Source organism: Dendrobates tinctorius, unplaced genomic scaffold (assembly GCF_039654945.1).
Source record: "Dendrobates tinctorius isolate UK_male_01 unplaced genomic scaffold, ASM3965494v1 ptg000516l, whole genome shotgun sequence".
In the NCBI taxonomy this organism is placed as follows: Eukaryota; Metazoa; Chordata; class Amphibia; order Anura; family Dendrobatidae; genus Dendrobates; species Dendrobates tinctorius.
The window spans coordinates 409,828-425,702 of NW_027362175.1; the positions used below are offsets into that span (position 1 = coordinate 409,828).

General features: G+C 47.1%; 1 protein-coding gene across 2 annotated transcripts in view; it reads left to right on the forward strand.

The window, feature by feature from the left end:
• LPCAT4 (lysophosphatidylcholine acyltransferase 4) overlaps positions 1-15,875 on the forward strand; it is a 124,083-nt gene that overhangs the window by 88,355 nt on the left and 19,853 nt on the right. For both annotated transcript variants that reach the window (XM_073565012.1, XM_073565011.1), the window contains exons 9-11: positions 3,016-3,098; positions 3,202-3,327; positions 12,208-12,349. In XM_073565012.1, the coding sequence (XP_073421113.1) occupies positions 3,016-3,098; positions 3,202-3,327; positions 12,208-12,349 (351 nt within the window). The remainder of the gene's footprint in view (positions 1-3,015; positions 3,099-3,201; positions 3,328-12,207; positions 12,350-15,875) is intronic.

Consider the following 15,875-nt stretch of genomic DNA (forward strand, 5'->3'; position numbering starts at 1 on the left):
GCTTCGCTCAATACATTTGCATACTTGGATTGTGGCCGTGAGTATGCATATCGTATACTTGCGGTCATTCGACCACCGTTCCCGGCGATGACACAGGAGAATCCTCAGTGTGTAGTGCATGCGATGTGAGGATTCACAAGTCTGCTTTCACATAGAGTGGCTGCAGACTTGTAGTTTTAGACTGAAAAACCCCTTTAAGTATTTGAACTGTTCTCTGTAGATTTGCTGACGTTTGTAACTAAATAAGTACAATGAAGATCCTGTACATTTTAGCAATTAAAATGAATCAAAATATGGTGTTTTTTTTTTTTTTTTTTTGTGGTAAATTAAAACAAAAAGAATTGCATTACTTGTGCTCCCCTTGATACCCTAGCGACATGACTGCAGCCAGGAGCAGCTGAATGGATCAGCATGTCACTTATGCACCCTAAAGGCCCCGTCACACTAAGCGATCTCGGTAGCGAGATCGCTGCTGAGTCACAACTTTTGTGACGAGACGGCGATCTCACCAGCGAGATCGCTGTGTGTGATAGCGATCAGCGAGCGGCCCCCCTGCCGGTATCGCTGATCGCTGGAAGAAACCTCTGGACATTTCTTTGGTCGCTGGTCTCCCGCCTGTCACACACAGCGATGCGTGCTGGCCAGCGGGAGACCAGCAACCTAAGAAATGTCCAGAGGTTTAAAAAATAATAAAAAAAAATATTATTATTCTCACCTTCCGATGTCCCGCGCAGTCTTCCGGCCTCTCCACGCTCCGGTCCCAGTGATCCTTTGCACGAATGACCGCGAGACGTCGCTGCTGCGAGACCGTGACATTCTCGCGGTCATTCTCGCAAAGGATCACTGGGACCGGAGCGTGGAGAGAGGCCGGAAGACTGCGCAGGACATCGGAAGGTGAGAATAACCATATTTTTTATTTTAATTCTATTTTTTACACGGGTGGCCAGCGATGCCGCACGCTCGGCATCGCTGTGCTGATCGCTGGTGAAGCTGTCTGTGTGACAGCTCACCAGCGATCACATAGTGACTTACTAGCGATCCTGACACCTTGATATCGGTGTCGGGATCGCTGGTAAGTCGCTTAGTGTGACGGGGCCTTAACACTTCATTCAGAGGTTATGGCTTTGTTGGAGATTAAGTACATCGCTACGCTCGCCTTTCTTCATATTATAGGTGCCATAACCTGCTGCAGCATTCAACTCCTTTAGGCCATGCTCTTGCCATCATAGATAACAACATGGGTCATAAATATCAGATGATTGGCAAGGGTCCAATAACTAACACTTCCACAAATCAGCTGTTAGCATCTCCATTGACAGGTGATGTAAACTGTGTACAGAGTTAAAAACACCACAGTCCTGTACACTGTGTAGTGGCCGTTTGATAAGCCCCTATTCACTTTAATATGCGTCAATCTGCGATACCTGGCAAATACCAATAAACAGTGTGATGGAAATGTGATGTTCTGATTCATACACTCTTAAGAGCAGATCAGACCAGGTATAACAGCTGATCAGTGCTGGTTGCTGGGCCCCTATGATCTTATATTAAGAAAGCACTTCAAACTTTTAATGGCTATACCTGTATACGCCTCCTTTCACACCATTTTTGCCCAAATTAGTTCTTCCCATCGGAGGTAGAGTCCAGACTCCTTGCAAAACAGGATTTGGGAGTAAGTGCAGACATGGCCTTAGACTATAATCGTGCTGACTGAAGTGAACGTGCGCTCTGACGTACATTATATTTGGGCGTATATGCCTACTGGAGGTGGACACTCGTAGTAGACTGTGTTTGAATGTCCACCTCTAGTATGAGTATGCGCCCAAAAATAATGCATGTCAGCGCACACGTTCACTCTGTTGGCACGTACAATTGAATCCAATTTTGCTGGCGGGTGATCCGGACGCAAGACCCAACAGGACCAATGAACATGGGCAAAAATGCTGTGTGAAAGCACTCTAAATGTTTATGTAGTGTCCACCCCGGTGTCAAGCTCTGCTCCGCTCCATTTCTGAGTCATGTGACTGCTGTTTTCCGACTTTCCATCCCACACTTGTGTTTTCAATAGAAAACTGGTGTAAAATACTTTGATAAGGTGCATTTTTTTTTCGTAACTCCACGTTGCAATGACTTTTGGAATTTTCACATTAGCTTGAAACAACTTTGCCAAAATGGACAATGCTGAGAAGGAGCCAGGACTGGGTGTAACTACACTCCCCCCTGCCAAATTTATCCATTTTCTGGTGGGCGCATGCCACTAATGAGATATGCCGAACTCCTTTAAGTGATGCTTTGTACTCCAGCGAGCCCTTCATTTGGACTGGAGTGCACAACCCCCCGTATCTGCCCCAGTGTGTGAACCAGAAGTCACTTTGCAGCGTAAGTGTCAGAAAGAGGCTCTATAGACTTGCGTTGTAAAAGTGACATTTGGCTCCCACTTACAGCCCTGTGAGATCCTGAAAACTGTAATAGCCACCGTGTGACTGGGGAAGACAGCAGTCAGTGAGTATCTTACTGTGCCTACTTTTGCCACACCTACACTATATTACATATACATTTACACAGGTATAGCCAATAAGAAATTTTAAAGGTAGTGCTTCTTTAATCATCCATTCTAATGCCCTTTTTACATAAGCCTCTCTTGGTCATTAAACCGCTGCCAGCTCTATGCAAGCCGATCAGTGGTAGTTTACTGGTCTGTGTAGACAGTATGACACGTTATTTCCTGTTTACCTGGGGCAATGTGTTGTTGATAGCAGCGATTTTTATGCTAACATGATGAGGTAGGTTGAGTGCTTGTTCACCAACTATTAACTTGTCTAAAAGGGTTATAATGATAGACAATCAGTATAAAAGTAGTGGACAACCCCTTCAAGGATCTGAATTTTAGAATATGAGCTAATGTACTCAATACTATTTGTTTGGCTTGTGTGTTTTTGTTTTAGTTTTTTTTTTTTTTTTTTTTTTTTTCCTCGTGTGTTCTGATTCTTTCATGTGATCTCTTTTGTTTTCTAGTTTTTGCCAGTGTATAATCCTAGTCCAGAAGAGAGAGCAGATCCTGTGTTGTATGCCAACAACATACAGAAAGTTATGGCAAAGTATGTGAGTGGCAGGACCACTTATGTCTATGGAATGTGACTTTGAGTACTTTTATGTATTATTCAAAGACTTCAATGTAACTTTTTCATCTAATAATTTTAGGGCCTTAGAGAAACCAGCAACTGAGTTTGAGCTGATGGGAGATACACCAGTTTCCCCTGTGGGGCACTTAAAGGTTCCACTAGACCCCAAGATCTGGGAAATTGGAAAAATTCTTAAGAAGGCAGGGTAAGTGGAGTTACCTTAGCTTATGTTTCATCCCACACCTGATTCTGGTGCATGGGAAGCCTGAAAATGCACCAATTTAATGATGTGGGTCTCGTAAAGAATTTAGTTCATAAGTAAGGTAGTCTTGACTAATCGTCTCTGTAGTGTCTAGTTGTGCAAGTAGCAGCTCGTTAGGTTGCTTTATCAGCACTGTCTGTCATCACCGGCGTTCTCCACATGCAGTTCTGAAACCTATACACTGTGTGGGTGTTTGTGAGTGCACAGTGGTGCTAATCTCTGCACCAGTTTTACACAGTCTAACTCTCACTACCAGGCTCCTAAGTACAGAGCAGTTCTCACCAGTAGAGATTAAGTCCTCTCTGTTATGAATGGGTCACTGAGGAGGATGGCAGGAACAGGCTAACCACCAGAAGACCAGAGAGGTTGGTAACTAAGCGGATTGCAGACCCCTGATCCTATCCGCACAACTAGCAGTAGCCGTGGAGCGTTCCTACGATGCCCTCAACGCTTCGTCACAGCCGGAGGACTAACTAAGCCTAAACACAGATGAAATCTAAACTGCCCCGGAGCAGATCCCCAAAGGAATAGACAGCCCCCTAACATATATTGTCGGTGAGACAAGATGAGACACAAACACAGGCAGAGAACAGACTGGGCAAACGGTGGGGCCCAAGCTGTCTAGACAGGACAGAAAAAGATACTGTCTGCAATCACGCACAAAACCCTGAAAAAGTTCAACACTTCTGATATACAAAAAAACCTGAGATCACACGATCTTACCCCCGATAGATCAGCACTCTGGTATAAACTGGCAACAAGCAAAAAGATACTAACATAACAGGGGACTGAACAAGCTGCAACATATGAAGCGGGCCCCAGCGCTGCCCCCAGCAGAGAGCACACTGAACCCTAACAGCAAAACAGACAGCAAAAAAAAAAAAGACACAACCAGATTAGATACAAAGGATTAGCAAAAGAATCACTTAGCTGATCAGGCAGGGGACAAAAGAGCTCCAAATGCAGACAGAGGAAAAAATCATCAGCAACCTTCAAGAGCAGCCAGCTCCATTATATTCTCCCAGCCAGCATTCCCAGATTCCCAATTATCGTAATCAGGTGGAGAACGTCCATCCACCTGGCCAGCTCCACTACTCTCAGTAACCACCAGAGGGAGCTTCAGCTCAGAAATCCGAGCAAGGGAGTTCACAACACCTCTCTTTACTTCATTGTATCGATAGAGGCATACTAGAGGAGTAAAAGCATCAGTGTGGATTTAGAAAATGTCACTTCTAATGTTGCTACGTGTCATAAATACCACCCACTTGCTGCACACGGACTGAGGCGACTTATCCACTCACTTATCGCAATAGGTTGATATTGAGCGGAGCGCACACAACAGCCTGTCCACGCATCCATACCACACTTTTCGTTGTCACCTCAAACCATTTTGCGAGAACAGTGAGATGCTTGTATTGAGTAGTGCACTACCACACATGCCACCCAGCTATACTTTCCCTCTTCAGGGTTGTGGGCACCTTAAGAACAGGAAGGGAAAAAGTTCTCACAAAGATTAAATGACGACAAAACCTACGTGAAGGCAAATATGAAATATAAAGGGTTTAGTTAAAAAACCTGTTATGATTAAATTGGTGAGCACTTCTTTATGGAGAAGACGTCGCCAAAAGTTTAGATAAAGCTATAATACACATTGCTTTTTCTGGGACTGACTTGAAGTTTCTCTGGAAGAGATATTCTAAAGGGTTTCGTTCAAACCCCTCACTTCTTTTCCAGGTCAGGTGAGCGGAAGATTGCTAATTGTATACATGGAACGTAGGCGCGAAGACATAAACTTGCATTACATCATATTTTCCCACAGTAACCTCCTAGTGGAATTATATAATTGCCGTGTCTTGGAGCAGGGGTCTCAAACTCAGCTGGATATATGGGCCGCACATAGAAAAATATAGTATTTTGGGGGGCCGCATTCTTTGCCGGATAAAGTGACCTTTGTAGTGATGCCATTTTTTTTCTATGCACTTTTTCAAAAAAACATTATTGCCATGTTTGTTTGTTTGTTTTTTTTTTTGTTTGTTTTTAGATGGCATTCATTGTATGGGTTATGGTACAGTTTTATAGCATGGGTCATGGATGTTAGAATACCAAACGTGCACTTTTTTGTTTACTTTAGTTTTATATATAAAACAGCATGTTTAGTGGAAAAAAAATATTTTCTCATGCTTTATTTTGGATTTATTTTTACAATTGTTTCCTCCAATTAGCCACATACAGTAATATTGTCTTAGAATTAGCGCCATATAGTAATTGTGGCAAAGTTCTTGTAGTAGTGCCCTGTACTGGTCCCCATCTTGTAGTAGTGCCCCATCTTGTTATGCTGCATCGGGGTCCCTTTCTTGGACACACCAAACTACTCTATGATGTATGACATTTCTCTGGTTTCTTCTCCAAGGCTGAAACCCTGGCGCTTGAACACAGACGTGTGTACACTATGTCCCTCCCATCAAAGATATGTCCTTGGATGGTGTTGATAAATGATTATTATAGCAGTGGGATGTAACTATTGCATTTCCACTACCATGTGATGTTTTTGGTAAGGGCTAAAGCTGATTTTCAACATTAGGGGCAGTTATCTTCACATTTCATGTAGCACCTGTTTGCTAATGAGGAAGTTTGCTCTTCCAGAAACTGTCAGCATCTCACTATTATATCTACATACAGGAGATGCTGCCATGTGTCCATTGATATTGGATTTATTTACTTAATCCATAGCGACACCTTATCTCCTTCGCCTCAGGGGGGGACACAGATACTGTGGGTGTATGCTTCTGCCGCTCGGAGGCTGACACTAAGTGGAAAAAAAGAGGTTAGCTCCTCCTCCGCTGTATACACCCTCGTCCCTATTGCGGGCGGAAATCAGTTTTTTGCTTAGTGTCCATGGAGGCACTTGTCTGTTTTTTTTTTTTTCTCCAGACTTTTTTCGTCTTTTCCATGAAGATGTGACAGGGGCAACGGATCCTATTGAAAGGGTCCGATTTCCCCAAACCAACAACGGGCGAGCACGTGCGAGTGTCCCTCCACGTATCCTCTCCCGCGTCATGGGACACAGTGCCGGACTTGGCTCTGACCACCCCTAGGTATTGAAACTATGGGCTGTACAGAGGCACAAGACTAGTCCGTGCGGCCCCCACTGCTCCACCAATGGTTAGACTGCGGTGCAGCAAGGTGGTAGACGGTCCCTCTCCCGGCTTCGGAGCGCGGCTGGCCGCAGAACGGAAACACCGCCCCTAGAGCGGTTTTTCATGCTGGCTCACTCCCACAGCTGGTGGCGCACGACTTGAAGGAAGCAGCCAGGACAGGGGGGCGCAGGACTGGGGTAAGTGCTGCCCGAGAGGCCACACTACAGGGAAAACGAGGTGCTACTTCCTCCCCACATCCCCAGCAGCGGACAGATACAGTATGTCCGAAAAGGTAAAGACGCACATGTTCTTTTACGCTGCGTGCATCTCTTGTTGGGCTGTGTTTCCGCAGGCGCAGAGCAAGCGATTATGTGAAGTCTGCGAATCCGAATGCGCCCAGGAGCCCTCCCCTGCGACCGCGACCAATATGTCAAATCCCCCGGAGTGGGCCCGATCACTGCCAGTCCATGGCGTCGCTTACGAGAGCAATAGAGTCCCTTCAAGGCCCAGATAGGGGCAGGGACGATGGCTCGCCGGCCTTAGAGGGAACCTCCACCTCACAAAAGCCTCCGGCCTGCAGGGGCCGCTCTCACTCCAGGCAGACCCGGAGGAAACAAATCCACACGGTGTCGCCCAGTCCATCCGGTGCCTTGGCATCTGTAAGCTCTGCTTCTCGCTCCCCGTCACCAGTGGTTGATGGTGAGTAGACCTCAAATTGCGACCCAGACGAGCCCCTTGACCTGGACACTTCAGGGTCACGTGAAACAGTGGACAGCCTCATAGAAGCCGTCAATCAGACCCAGGGGATTGAGGATGATCCCGCAGCGGCTACAGGGCATAAAGTGGCATTTAAGCGAGTGAAGCGCCCGCACAGAATTTTTTTCCTTTCACCCGGAGTTTGAGGACATAGTGCAGCGGCACAGAGAACGTCCAGACAGGCGTTTCTCGGGTCAAAAGGCACTCGAAACAAGGTATCCGTTTGCTCCGGACTTCCGTAAAGATGGATGGAATCCCCGATGGTGGATCCTCGGTTTCACGCCTAGCCACTAAGACCCTGCTATCCATCCCTAGTGTTTCCTCGATTAAGGATCCCACGGATCGCTTTATAGAGAGCTTGGCTCACTCAGTATATGAGGCGTCAGGGTCAGCACTCGCTCCCTCGTTCACAGCAACTTGGGTAGCCAAGGCTATGATATCCTGGTCAGAAACATTAAACAAGGTCGCGCAGGAGCAGGATATACCTGCAGAGATTTCGGAGGTCAGATGGCGATGGCCGGAGACTATGTAATCAATGTGTCTTTGGAGGCGGCCAATTGCTGCACTTGCTGCTGCTAATACAATTTCGATCAGAAGAGCCCTATGGGTAAGGACATGGCGAGCCGATTCTTCTAAGAAGTCCTTGACTTCCCTGCCTTATCAAGTGCGGCTGCCTATTTGGGGAGAAGTTGGATCAACTTATCTCCGACTCCACAGGAGGAAGGAGCGGGGTTCTCCCTCAACAAAGGGTCAAACCGCTTTTTCATCACCCGTTTCAGGCACGTTTTCGGGCCTTTCGCAACACCGGGTGGACTACAGCGGCCAAGTCCGCCACCTCAGGCCGCCCCAACCAGGATAGGGAGTGGCAGGTCTCATATAGAGCCAACCCATTGGGGAGATTGCGTACTCAGCAGCCCAGATCGAGGGGATCCAGATCCCAAAGATCGTCGGCCAAATGACTCGAGGCCTTTTTCAGACGACACCGGCAAGGTGGGCGGCCGCCTACTCTAGTTTTTCTACGTCTGGGCCAATGTTGCTCACGATGCATGGATAAAGGAATTGGTGGCCTCGGGTTACAAAATAGAATTTGTCAGATACCCACCAAGACGGTTTTTTCTTTCCCAGCTTTCCCAGAGTGGATGCCCAGGCAAGGGCTCTATTGGGAGCCATCATACGCTCCAGCACAATGGAGTCATTGTTCCAGTGCCGGAACACGAAAAAAATCCAGGGGTTCTATTCCAACCTTTTTGCGGTTCCCAAAAAGGACGGGTATGTCAGGCCTGTTTTGGACCTGAAGTTTCTGAACAAATTCATCAGGATCAGACCTTTCCGGATTGAGTCTCTCCAGTCAGTCATATCGGCCATGGAGCAGGGAGAATACTTGGCCTCAATCGATATCCAGGATGCATATCTGCATATTCCCTTTTTTCCTCCTCATCGGAGGTTTCTTCGCTTCGCCATCAGCGATCTACATTTTCAGTTCGTAGCACTACCCTTCAGGCTAGCCACGGCCCCCAGAGTGTTCACAAAGGTTATGGCAGTTGTCATGGCCATACTGCATTCTCGAAGCATAGTCGTCGTGCCTTATCTGGACGACCTCTTGGTCAAAGGCCCTTCAATACGGGCATGCGAGGAAAAGGTCAACATCATGCTACATACTCTTGCCCGCTTAGGGTGGTTGGTCAATGCGAAGAAGTCATCCCTTGTGCCAGCTCAAAAGATCTCCTTCCTAGGAATGATTCTCGACACTCGCCGAGGGTTGGTAATTCTCCCTCAGGAAAAGGTGCGAGCGCTCCGGCAGGGAGTCCAGGCACTTCGGCAACCGGTCCCTCATACCATCCGATCCAGGATGAGGAGTCTAGGGAAAATGCCAGCAATGGAAGCGGTACCGTTTGCCTAGCTCCTTCTTCGCCCCCTGCAGCACGCCCTTTTCTCAGCTTGGGACAAGAATCCCTTCACGCTCGATCAGCAGTGCCGACTGTCCTTTCAAGTCAGGCAGTTGCTCGGATGGTGGTTAACCAGTTCCTCTATGACCCAGGGGAAACCTTTCCCCCCCAGACCATTGGTTGGTGATGACAACAGACGCCAGTCTCCTCCCCTGGGGAGCGGTGTTTCGCCACCACACGACCCAGGGACTGTGGTCGCCACAGGAGGCACGTCTCCTGATCAACTTATTAAAGATTCGAGCAATTCGGCTGGCTCTGCAATAGTTTCATCACTTTCTAGCAGGCCGCCCCGTCCGGATTCAGTCGGACAACGCCACGGTGGTGGCTTACATAAATCACCAAGGGGGCACCCGCAGTAGAGCAACCATGCGCGAGGTGGGGCACGTTCTGCAGTGGGCCGAAGCAAACCACTCTGTGATTTCGGCTGTCCATGTCCTGGGCGTGGAAAATTGGGCAGCAGACTTTCTCAGCCGGCAGGATCTTGCGTCCGGAGAGTGGTCTCTACATCCCGAAGTCTTCCGGCAGATTTGTCAGCTGTGGGGAACTCCGGATGTGGACCTGATGGCGTCCAGAGTGAACACCAAGGTACCCATATGTCACTCGGGCCAGGGACCCGCAGGCAATCGCTGTGGACGCGTTGGTTCTGCCATGGAACCAGTTTCGCCTCCCATATCTATTTCCCCCGCTGCCACTACTTCCGAGGGTCATCAAGAAGATCAAGACGGAAGGGGTCCCGGCGATTCTGCTGGCCCGTCGAGCGTGGTACGCAGATCTAATGCAGCTGCTCGCCGACGTTCCTTGGCGCCTGCCAGAGCGCCCAGATCTACTTTCTCAAGGGCCGATTTGCCACCCGAACTCAGGGGCCCTGTGTTTGACGGCATGGCCGTTGACTCTTGGATTCTAACCCAGGCAGGGTTCGGGAGCAAGGTGGTCGCTACAGTGATTAGCACCCGGAAGCCTGCTTCAGCACGAATTTACCACCACACCTGGAAGGTGCTTGGTGTCGAGGCCGCAGTGTTTCTCCGCTGAGATTCTCGATCCCCAACATCTTGACTTCTCCAGTCGGGCCTAGACTCGGGCTTAGCCCCAAGTTCCCTCAGGAGACAAATATCGGCTATGTCCGTCCTGTTCCAGCGCAGAATTGCTACCAATCTGCAGGTGAACACTTTCATCCAGGGAGTCTCCCACTTGGTACCTCCCTATAAGGCGCCTATAGAGGCTTGGGACATTAACCTGGTCCTAAGTGTTCTGCAGGAAGCTCCATTTGAAACGCTTCAGGATATCTCCTTGAGGTACCTTTCCTGGAAAGTGGGGTTCCTAGTGGCCATCACTTCTATCAGGCGGGTTTCAGAACTGCCAGCCCTATCTTGCCAAGCCCCGTTCCTCACTTTCCATTAGGATAAGGTGGTGCTCAGACCAGCCCCTCCTTTTCTGCCGAAAGTCATGTCCTCTTTTCACATTAATGAAAATGTTGTCTTGCCTTCATTTTGTCCAGCACCAGTGTACCGTGTGGAAAAGGCTCTTCACACGTTAGACCTGGTAAGAGCCCTCCAGAGGTACGTGTCGAGGATGGCACCCTTTTGTCAGACGGACACGCTGTTCGTGCTCCCCGAAGGGCGCAGGAAGGGACTCACTGCCTCAAAATCGACCATAGCCAGATGGATTCATTTTGACTATTCAGGAGTCCTACCGCATTAGAGGCACGCCGATTCTAGCAGGGATCAGAGCGCACTCTACTCGGGCAGTGGGCGCTTCGGCACCAGGCTTCGACGGAACAGGTTTGCAAGGCAGCAACCTGGTCCAGCCTGCACACATTTGCCAAACATTATAATATCCATGCTCCGGCCTCGGCGGATGCGAGCCTGGGTAGAAGGATTCTCCAAGCAGCGGTGGCGCACCTTTAAACGAGGTGCATGTACCTTGGATCGGTGAGTCAATCTCCTACCCAGTGACTGCTTTAGGACGTCCCACAGTCTCTGTGTCCCCCAATGAGGCGAAGGAGAAACATGGATTTTTGTGATAACTCACCGTAAAATCCTTTTCTCCGAGACGCTCATTGGGGGACACAGCACCCACCCTATTAGCCAGTTGGCTCTTGTTTTGTTTAAATTTATATGCATTTACTAATTTGATATAAGGGTGGTGGTTTGGACATGTTGTACCTGTATTAAGGCTGATTTTGTTGTCCTCCTACTGCTTTGGCACCAAACTGATTTCTGCCCGCAATAGGGGCGAGGGTGTATACGGCGGAGGAGGAGCTAACCTCTTTTTTTCACTTAGTGTCAGCCTCCTAGTGGCAGAAGCATACACCCACAGTATCTGTGTCCCCCCCAATGAGCGTCTCGGAGAAAAAGGATTTTTTGGTGAGTTATCACAAAAATCCATGTTTTAGCATATTGTAATAAGCTCGTAGAGTCCGGTCAGCACCCATTGCAAAGCGGGATGTTTAGGCATCATTCAGAATCCATGTGTGGACCACATTTCACAGACAGACGGACTGGCCGTGCATCTCCTGACATGAACTTGGCAACTGAAAGTGTTTCACAGACGTTGGCATTTGGGATTACTTTGGACAAAAGGAAAAATAAAATGTTTTCCTTCAACTGCACTCTGCTGATCAATAATGTTGCTATGTATGTTTAATATGATTATGTGCTCCCCATACACCTCTACCCCTTGCTGCCTGCATTGCTGTCACCTCGTCTCTGCCTCTGTTAATCCTGCTTATGGGTAGAATTTAAGATTCTGATGAAGGAAAATTGTGATTTATTGAAGTGGTGAATTACTGTGATTGCCAACTGCTACTCCAGACCCATGCTACCTGACATCAAAAGACAGTGGGTGGTCAGGAACAGGTTAAAGCAAATGTAGGGCTGGGAAGCAACTTTATCTAGTATTTCTTCTGTATGTTATATACATTTTTTTTTTTTACTATATCCCATCAATAAAGAAGCCCTGCATTTCACTGTTCACTTGCTCCACAGGTTCTCATTTGACAGCGTGCAGGGGCTAATTGATCTCTGCTTGGAGGGGGTTTGTTCGCGTGTGGGATTGGATGAACTGGCAGAGAAACTTGGCCTCACACAGACTGATGTCATTTCCCGAGTCTTCAGTTACTTCCACAAGGTGAGGATGTGGTGTTATGTTGGCACTATTAAGAGATGTGGACCGTTTTTCTGACATGATTTTCAGTATAGTTAGACATCTTTGCTATATTAAGCTACGTTCACACTCGGCGTTTTTTTGCAGCTTTTTTATGCATTTTTTTTTTTTAAATGCATATTTTAATCTGCATTTTACAGTACCAGAAAAGTCTGTGAGATTTAAGAAATCTCATGCACACAGCTTATTTTTTTTTTGTCATCAGGATTTTGTTCTTCACATGTATTTTTTTTTTTTTGCACAATGGAGCATGTTTTTTTTTTCAAAACTTTATCAGCATGCACAAGAAACAAATGTAGCATGCAAAAACGCAAGAAAAACATGCTTTTTTTTTCTGCAGCTTCTTTACTGCCAAGAGATCAGATTTTGCTGCAGAAAAAATGCTGAAAAAACCAAAGCTGTGGCGTCGGTAAGCCAAACCTTCAACTCCGACTCCTCAATTTCCATGACTCCGACTCCATTAAAATGGGCTCCGACTCCACAGCCCTGGAAAAAATGCCTAATATGAACTTGCCATAAAGCTCAGTTCACTGCATATCTGGAGTAAAGCTTTAACCCCTTTCTGACCTTGGACGCAATAGTACGTCCAAGGTCAGAGCCCCTGCTTTGATGAGGGCTCCAGCGGTGAGCCCACATCAAAGCAGAGACATGTCAGCTGTTTTGAACAGCTGACATGTGCCCGCAATAGGCGCATGTGGAGTCGCGATCCACCCACGCCTATTGACTAGTTAAATGCCGCTGTCAAACGCTGACAGCGGTATTTAACAAGCGCTTCCGGCTGCCGTGCAGGAAATGCGCGCATTGCTGATCCCCGCCACGTGATCAGGAGTCAGTGATGCATTGGCATAACAACCAGAGGTCTACTGGAGACCTCTATGGCTGTTGATGCCAGATTGCTATGAGCGCCACCCTGTGGTCGGCGCTCATAGCAATGCTGTAATTCTGCTACATATAGGCAATCTAATCACCCCCCATATGTAGCAGAGGCAAACGAGTTGTGGCAGCTTCTAGCCTCCCATGGAGGCTATTGAGGCATGCCAAAATTAAAAAAAAAAATAAAAATAAGTTTAAATCACCCACCCCTTTCGCCCCATTCAAAATAAAAACGTAAAAAAAAAAAATCACACATATTGGGTATCGCTGCGTTCAGAATCGCCCAATCTATCAGTAAAAAAAAAAAAGGATTAACCCGATCATTAAATGGCATAGCGGGGGAAAAAAACAAAACGCCAGAATTGCGTTTTTTAAAATGCAGTAATGGGCAATCAAAAGATTGTATCTGCACATAAATGGTATCCTTAAAAACGTCAGCTTGGCACACAAAAAATAATCCCCCACCCAACCCCAGATCACGAAAAATGGAGACGCTACGGGTATCAGAAAATGGCGCTTTTTTTTTTTTTTTTTTTTTTTTTTAGCAAAGTTTGGAATTTTTTTTTCACCACTTAAATAAGAACCTAGGCATGTTTAGTATCTATGAACTCGTAATGACCTGGAGAATCATAATGGCAGGTCAGCCTAGCATTTAGTGATCCTAGCAAAAAAGCCAAACAAAAGACAAGTGTGGGATTACACTTTTTTTGCAATTTCACCGCACTTGGAATTTTGTTTCCCATTTTCGAGTACACAACATGGTAAAACCAATGGTGTTGTTCAAAAGTAAAACTCGTCCCGCAAAAAATAAGCCCTCACATGGCCATATTGACGGAAAACTAAAGTTATGGCTCTGGGAACAAGGAGCGAAAAACGTAAACTCAAAACCGAAAAAAGCTGGGGTCATTAAGGGGTTAAGATATACAATTGTGCTCAAAGGTTTACATGCCTCAACAGAACTTTTTTTTGCTTTCATGGCCTTTTTTCAGAGAACATGAATGATAAAGGTTTAGTGTAATCTCCACTCATGGTTAGTGGTTGGGTGAAGCGATTTATTGTCAAACTACTGTTCTCTCTTTTTAAATCATAATGACAACCCAAAACATCCAAATGACCCTGATCAAAAGTTTACGTACCATGGTGATTTTGGCCTCATAACATGCGCAGAAGTTGACAAAAAATGGGTTTGAATGGCTACTAAAGGTAACATCCTCACTTGTGACCTGTTTGCTTATAATCAGTGTGTGGGCATAAAAGCTGAGTGAGATTCTGGGATCCAGACAGACTCTTGCAGCTTTCATCCAGCCACTGACGTTTCTGGATTGAGTCATGGGGAAAGCAAAAGAATTGTCAATGGATCTACGGGAAATGGTAGCTGAACTGTATAAAACAGGAAAGGGATACAAAAAGATATCCAAATAATTGGTGATACCAGTCAACAGCGTTCAAACTGTGATTAACAAATGGAAAATCAGGGGTTCTGTAAAAGCAAAACCTCGATCAGGAAGACCAACAAAAATGTCATCCACAATTGCCAGGAAAATTGTTTGGGATGCAAAGAGAAACCCACAAATAACATCAGGTAAAATACAGGACTCTGAAAACTAGCGGTGTGGCTATTTCAGGATGCACAATAAGGAGGCACTTGACTAAATATGGGCTGCATGGTCGCATCACCAGAAGAAAGCCATTACTGCGCACATGCCACAAAGTATCATCTACAATACGCAAAATAGCACATAGACAAGCCTCAAAACTTCTGGAACAAGGTAATTTGGAGTGATGAGACCAAAATTGAACTTTTCTCTATTGCCTTATTGGGGGACACAGAAACCATGGGTGTATGTTGCTGCCACTAGGAGGCTGACACTATGCAGAAAAAAGTTAGCTCCTCCTCCGCAGTGTACACCCCACCGACAGGAAGTAGGATGATCAGTTTAGCTTAGTGTCAGTAGGAGGTGGACACAGGTCTTTCATTAGACCCTTATCTACCTCAATGTGCGTCGTTCCTTTTCAGGTACCAGGAGGGATACAGTGTGAAAGGTCACAACTGTACTCCCACAAAGAGACTATGAGTACGGCGTGTACTGCCACCCCGTATCCTCATATGTCTAGCCGGCAGGACCCAAACCCCTAGCACAGAAGCGTGCTTAGGTGATCCAGACCTGGTCCTGGCCCTTCGTCTCCCACCTACTCGCCCACCAGAGCCTGTTAGTTGGATGAGACATGACGTCCTGCAACAGGTTTCCGGACGTCTGACACCACAGGGAAAAAGGTAAACGTAAGAAGATAGGCAAAGAAGAGGAAAGCCCTCCACCTATCCCTGTCTGCTCTCCGGCCGCTCATGTGGGGAGCTTATTCCCTGCCGAGGTTGGCAATTCCCTCACCTTTCCTCGCCAAGTGCTGTGTGCTCCAGGCTTCCCTCAACTGGTTCCCTATTCAGCAGTATAGGCGACTGTGGGCAGCAGCCTGCTCTCCTCGGCGCAGGGCTCCCGCCCCACCGCTTCCCCCCCGCACCCGACTACCTTTCTGGGAGGATCCAGGGGATAGTTCCAGATTTTTTCGGGCCTCCGCGCCGCCCCTCCCCTTTCGGCGGTCTCCTGAGTCTAATCTAGGC